Source organism: Penaeus japonicus, unplaced genomic scaffold (assembly GCF_977035675.1).
Source record: "Penaeus japonicus unplaced genomic scaffold, GWHDUDI00000001_assembly GWHDUDI00000008, whole genome shotgun sequence".
NCBI classification, from domain to species: domain Eukaryota; kingdom Metazoa; phylum Arthropoda; class Malacostraca; order Decapoda; family Penaeidae; genus Penaeus; species Penaeus japonicus.
The window spans coordinates 16,745,361-16,752,860 of record NW_028234410.1 but is presented as its reverse complement, the minus strand read 5'-3'; the positions used below and the strand labels follow the sequence as shown (position 1 = coordinate 16,752,860).

Genomic DNA, 7,500 nt, shown 5'->3' with positions numbered 1-7,500 from the left:
GAAATTGAACAAAATAAGGAACTATCATTCCTTGATACCTGCATAAGTTTTCGTAATAACTGCTTCTTCACCAGTACTTACAGGAAACCCACATTCACTGGCCTTGGACTTCACTATCTAAGCTATATTCCCCATATTTACAAGCTAAACAATCTTACAACACTTATCAACCGAGCATATAACATCTGTTCTACTTGGACCAGTTTTCATAAAGAAGTTTCATTCTTAAAGGAATATTTCACTACAAATGGGTACCCATCTTACCTATTTCATAAAACACTACGCAATTTCCTGTGTCAGAAATTCCACCCGAAACCTGTACCAACCACAGTCAACAAAGACATTAAATATATAAAACTTCCATATATGGGCGGTCTTAGTTTTGAGCTTAGAAAATCATTAAATAAAATTCTCAGACAATGCTATCCTCAGATCTGTTTTCGGTTTGTCTTTTATAATTCTAATACTATCGGAAATTTCATTAAGAAAAGAGAAAAGTGCGACTCTGAATTAAGTTCGAATGTGGTTTACCTTTTTACTTGTCCTAGCTGTCAGGCTAGGTACGTGGGTTCAACCTCACGATGGCTCCGTCACCGCATTCTCGAACACAAAGGCAAGTCAATCAGGACAGGCCTACAGCTGAGTAAACCATCCTTCTCAGCAATTAGAGAGCACTCTCACCTCCACAATCACCCGTTTAGCAATACTGATTTCAAAATCTTAACCTCCCACCTAAACAGATTTGATCTGATCATAGCAGAGTCGCTTCACATCTTAGCTATGAAACCACAACTAAACAATAGTTCCACTGCAACTGCCCTGTTTACCATTTAAACTACCAATTACCCATTCCAATGGTTAGTACATTTTACTGGCTTTTTGTCTGTGGTCATCTGATGATTTTTTGTGTTTTTTAATTCTGTATTTTTATAAGTTTTAATGTTTTGGAATTAACTTTTCTCTGTTTTGTTTTGTTTTAGCACTGATGATGGAGATTGCATCTCCGAAACGTTTGTATTTTTCAAAATGAAGTTCTTCTCAGCCGTGTTGGTTTACCTCTTCCTTCTACGAATTCGTTTCCCACGGGACTCATCTATAACCCAGTATATAATTATATATATATATATATATATATATATATATATATATTTATATATATGTGTATATATACATATATACCTATATATGTATATATATATATAAATATATAAATATATATATATAATATTATTATATATAATATATATATATATATATATATATATATATATATACATATATATGTATGATATATATATATATATATGTATAATATATATACATATATATATATATATATATATATATATATATATATATATATATATATATATATATATATATATATATATATATATATATATATATATATATATATATATATATATATATATATATATATATATATATATATATATATATATATATATATATATACATATATACCTATATATGTATATATATACAAATATACATATATATATATATATATATATATATATATATATATATATATGTTACGCTCAATGTTAATAGTTGCCTAATGTGTACATTACGCATATCTGCCCAATGGTTTGCCCAATGTACATATTAGGCAGAAAAACTCATTTTGCAACCCCATTTTGCGGAATGTGAATATGTAACACATAATTTTGCCTAATGTGAATATGAATAGGCGGAAGGAGGAGAAAGGGACACTGATACAAACTGATAGAAACATGAACTTTATTTGAGACAAACTTTTATAATAGCTACACAAAATGAAATAAACACAAATAAACAAAAACAAAACGATTAATCACAGTGACACTGAGAACACTTAATTTTTGCACGCTCTGCCTGGGTGACAGTGAGAGTTGCATTTCATTTCTTTCTTGCGACAGCTGCATCGTCCTGACGAACATTGCGTCCTACATTGACCCTTTACAAACCCTTGTCCTCCAGTAACCTTTGCTGTTGCAGTTCTCAAAGTGAGACGAATATCAGGAACATCATCTGCTTTAATCAAAACCTGATCTGTAGGACTTAGATCAGCTGCTGTGTATTTGGATCCAAGAACTCCCTCACGGCAACCTACAGTATACAGCCCATCTTCTCCTTTCAAGACGACCACAAGAAGATTCTTCGGATCAGTCGGGCCGCGATCAACGTCTGGAACTCTCAATGCAGCGCTGCCCAACTTCTAATCGTCGAACTAATTGATTGCCACGACGTGTCATCCGAACTGCTGCTGTGGATTGTCCTGCATCAGCTGCATCTCGGATTTCCTGGAAACACCCACTTTGTGTCTCTGCTGTCGCTCCTGTCACTGCATCTTCGTCATCCTCCACCTCTGCTGTTGCTCCTGTCACTGCATCTTCGTCACTCTCCACCTCTGCTGTTGCTCCTGTCACTGCATCTTCGTCACTCTCCACCTCTGCTGTTGCTCCTGTCACTGCATCTTCGTCACTCTCCACCTCTGCTGTTGCTCCTGTCACTGCATCTTCGTCACTCTCCACCTCTGCTGTTGCTCCTGTCACTGCATCTTCGTCACTCTCCACCTCTGCTGTTGCTCCTGTCACTGCATCTTCGTCACTCTCCACCTCTGCTGTTGCTCCTGTCACTGCATCTTCGTCACCCTCCACCTCTGCTGTTGCTCCTGTCACTGCATCTTCGTCACCCTCCACCTCTGCTGTTGCTCCTGTCACTGCATCTTCGTCACTCTCCACCTCTGCTGTTGCTCCTGTCACTGCATCTTCGTCACTCTCCACCTCTGCTGTTGCTCCTGTCACTGCATCTTCGCCGCCCTCTTCGTTCTCTACAAATGTCTCAAGATCTTCTTCAGTGGCAATTTCATTAAGAGCAGACCTTGGCAGGACAGACGATCCTAGTCCAACTTGGGGTTCTTGGCCAAACGTTACTTTAAATGGACTATGTCCGGTGGTTCCATGACGACTAATGTTAATTTGCCACTGAACAAACTTGAGGCCCACTGACCATTTTTTACTATTATTTTCCTGCATCCAGATGGCAAGTTTGTCCTGAATAACTCCATTTAGCCGTTCAACCGCACCCTGGCTTTGAGGATGACGGGGACGTCCAGTCACCAACTTCAACTCGGGCCAGAGTGTGGAAAGTTCAGCGATAACGGTATTAACAAATTCACGCCCATTGTCTGACTGCAAAATGGCAAATGTCAGAAATATATCAAGATTTGCAGCAACCTCCTCTGCTCTTTTCGTTGTAAGGGGACGTAGCACACAAAATTTGCTGAAATGATTGACAAATGTCATGATGTACTTGTAATCACCATCGGCCAATGTTTGAAAATCGAAGAGATCAATTTAACATCTTGAACAAATGTGATGACTGCGCACAGGCTTCACAACGAGACCTTTCGGAACTTTTCTGGCTTTCTTCTGATGACAGTGCTCACAGAATAAAAAATAGAGGTAGCATACTTCTTGTGTGATGTTTGACCACTTTTTCTTCACTTCAGCTATTGTTTTCTTACCACCACCATGGCCAATACCTTCGTGAGCAGCTTTAACAATATCAAACACTTCTTCTAGAGATGCAACAAACTTGAACAAGTCGTTGGCTGGATCTTTTCGTTTTCGAATTAGTCTGTCAGCATTGCCAACACGCAGGATCTCGTAGCGCTTTTTTAAGTTGAAATCAAATGGAGACGTAGCGCCGTGGGAATTTATCCTCAGCAAATCTTCTATAAGCTTGTCACGTTTAGCAGTAGGTTGCAGGACAGCATTTTCAGCCTTTGATTCCTGTGTCTCACGTAGCTTCTCTTCAAATGCAGTTTGATCCATCTCTATTCATGGGAAGATAGATAGATAGATTAAATGTATGCCCAAGGGAGTCTGCTATATATAGCTCTATTCACTTCAGGCAAAATATGGTTGCCTAATCTGAAAGTCTTGCCTAATGTGCAGATTAGGCACGCATTTTGCACAATATAAACATTAGGCAAAATGTTTGCTTAAAGTACACATTAGGCAATTTCCGCTGCCTAATGTACACATTAGGCAACTATTAACATTGAGCGTAACATGTATATATATATATATATATATATATATATATATATATATATATATATATATATATATATATATATATATAGTATAAGAACAAGGATAAGCCAGATTTGCGAAGCAGATGCTTCAACGGGCTTACATGCCCGGCTATGTAAGCGAGTGCTGACTCGTAGGGGTGTGCCAACGGGTGTTGACTCTGTCTGAACTTGGTCCTTACCCACCATGGAGCCCAGCCACAGCAGTAACCGCCAGGCGACAGTGGAAGTTCACGAGCTTGGACGGGGCTCGATCTGCCGAGTACGGGGATGTGAGGCCAGCGTGCTACCACTGTAATAGCTTTACGGCTGTCTCTGACCCGTCTTTTGTTTTGTATATATTTCAACATGTTGACATAGCTGTAAGGTTTTGTAAAATATATGAGCCCAAAGAGGGACTAAGATTGGGGTGAGGATAACCTATGTTACCTCATCCTTTTGAGATGTACGTAATTACTTGTCTCAATAAACTTGTCAAAGGCAAAAAAAAAGTCTCTCTCTCTCTCTCTCTCTCTATCTATCTATCTATCTATCTATCTATATATATATATATATATATATATATATATTATATACAATATATATATATATATATATATATATATATATATATATATATATATATATATATATATATATATATATATATACATACATATGTAGATATATATATATATATATATATATATATATATATATATATATATATATATATATATATATATATATATATATATATACTTATATATATATACAAATATTTACCTCCCTGACCGGGACTCGAACCCGCGCCGTATGATCGACAGGCACGGTTGATACCGCTCGGCTACACGACTCGTCAAAAGAGATGTTCAACCAGACGCCTTATGAGATGTCATGGACATTACCTATGTGTTCTTATCAGAACAGTGATAGCGAATTTTTACGAACATCTCCCGCGAGCGCTCGGCAGCCACGGAATCACAAATTCAAGTCCCAAATCAAGTTACCAAGGTTATATGTGTGAGAAGATAGTAGAATGCAGTAACGCATTTTTAATATATACTTATACACGGCAGTGTGTGTGTGGGTGTATAACTATACATAGACAAATAACAAATATAGGATATATATATATATATATATATATATATATATATATATATATATATATATATATACATATATATATACATGTCTATATGTACACACAGACACATATGTGTGTGTGTGTGTATATATATATACATATACATATATATATATATATATATATATATATATATATATATATATATATATGTATGTATGTATGTATATATATATAAAAATATATATATATACATATATGAATATGCTTATATACATATATACATGTGTATATGTACACACACACCCATACTTATACACGGCAGTGTGTGTGTGTGATTATACATACACAAATAACCATATATAGGGCCGTAGTTCCCTAGTTCGACTAGGATACAACTCGGGCTCAGATTCATTCATGGTTCATGGTTCGGCCTTCTTCATTGCATAATAACGGAGAGGGCGGGCAGACAGTGTTCCCAATTAATACAATTTTCGTCTGCTATGCGACCTTTTGAAACGCGGGAAGTATCACCCGCAGACTTGTGGTCCGCGGCTCGCACTCGTGCGAACAAATGTTCGCATATACATAATATTTTAGTTTTGTTTATTTTTTCTTAATGAATGTTTGAAAATATTTCTAAATTTACTTTGGAAATGTTATCATTACCTACATCCATTGCTGACGTGGAAAGGCGAGCGCTGGTCGGTGGTCGGAAGGATCCAGTTGTGGTTTACATAATTATTATTTTTGCTTTAACCTTATAGTGTATATCGCTTATGTGTGTGTGTGTGTGTGTGTGTGTGTGTGTGTGTGTGTGTGTGTGTGTGTGTGTGTGTGTGTGTGTATATATATATATATATATATATATATATATATATATATATATATATATATATATATGTTACTCGTTCTTTTCATTATTATATTACGTTGTGTCAATGATGGTCACTGAGTTTGACATTTACGGTGATGTAGGTATTATTTGGTTACTAAATTTATTGTTATTGTGAATATGGTATTAAGGTAAATACTGACTTTGTGCTTCTCCCTTATATAATTCACATCTAAACAATACAGTAAAAGAAACCATAATGAGGTATGAGGTGAAATGCGATAGGAAACAACAGTGCAAACCAGAGGGATTTCTTAATGATGATTTAGCTGGTTTTATTCATTCTATTTTTTTCGTAAATGATGGATCGTATTGAAATGTTTCATTTTGTAATCTTAAGTTTTCTTAATCATTCTTAGAGGACTATTATTCTTTTGGCATTATATCCTTGTGAGTCGCAGCGTAACTTTCCTATTACATATCATATAACAATATATTTACACCAAAATGTAAGGAGTCCTTTTTGTCTCAGTTATTCGCCCATTGACGATAAGTATATTTCACTCGAAACGTTTGAAGAATTAGAAGATTATTTTTCTATCAAAGTTAAAGAACTAGAAACCGTTTTTGTTGTTCAAGTAATCAAAGAAGAACCAGATGGTATCTATTCTACTTCCACTGCTCCTGAAATTCCTTTGATTAGTGAAAACTGTCATCCTAAGAGTGCCTGAGGTTTCCCTGGTGCCCTGCCCATTTTCCTTCATCAAGACGATCTCTTCGCAAACAGTCTCAATCTTAAGGGCATTTTGAATAGCTAGAGTACTGAAACTTACTCTAAAAGGTGTGTAAAGGGAAGGTCATAATGGTCAATGGTGGTGGTGGGGGGGGGGGGACGTATATAATAAATGAGCGGAAGCAACTTCTCGATCGGGGAGGGGATCGGACCAACATGCGTGCAACTTCACGGCTTAACAAGGTATTTTCGACCGCAGGAGGGGGGAATTAACATGTGTGCAACTTGCATCTTGTCATGCTCCCTGAACAATATGCGTGCAACTTCACGGCTTCATACATGACATGCATATTGCATGGCTACCTGAACAATATGCATGCAACTTCACGGCTTCTAAAGCGACATGTGTCTTGCTTGGCTCCCTGAACAACAAACAACAATAGCACTTTGCAACTGCCAAGAGCAGAGCATAAATAAGAGGAATCAAAACTAAGTAATAAGTGCAAGTTTCATAGACTAGGGTTGCAAGTTACAGAAAAATAGTATAGCAATAGTACTTATCGATGAGCAAATTTAAATACAAAATAACTGGAGCACTTTAACGAGATGCAAATATAGAGGGAGTCAGAACATCCCCTCTGCCAGATGTTATGGTAATGCCACAGGAGTTGAGCATCTGACATTCTCTACATTAAGACCAAGAGGTGCCAAGGTGATCATGCACTATCCAAGACTGGGCTATCTCTGTGCATGACAAG

The 7,500-nt window shown here is 36.6% G+C and overlaps 2 protein-coding genes across 2 annotated transcripts in view; one reads left to right on the top strand and one right to left on the bottom strand.

The window, feature by feature from the left end:
- The window catches only part of LOC147471461 (uncharacterized), a 1,454-nt gene extending 411 nt beyond the window's left edge, over positions 1-1,043 (top strand). The window contains exon 1 of the mRNA XM_086538805.1: positions 1-1,043. This exon is cut by the window's left edge and continues 411 nt beyond it. Coding sequence (XP_086394931.1) covers positions 1-834 — 834 coding nt within the window. The 3' untranslated portion in view covers positions 835-1,043.
- A 1,140-nt stretch (positions 1,044-2,183) lies between these two features.
- On the bottom strand, positions 2,184-4,019 carry LOC122266798 (KRAB domain-containing protein 2-like). Its single transcript, XM_086538836.1, is given in 1 exon segment — positions 2,184-4,019. A coding segment is annotated over 1 exon segment (1,659 nt). The 5' UTR covers positions 3,843-4,019.
- Positions 4,020-7,500: the final 3,481 nt, after the last annotated feature.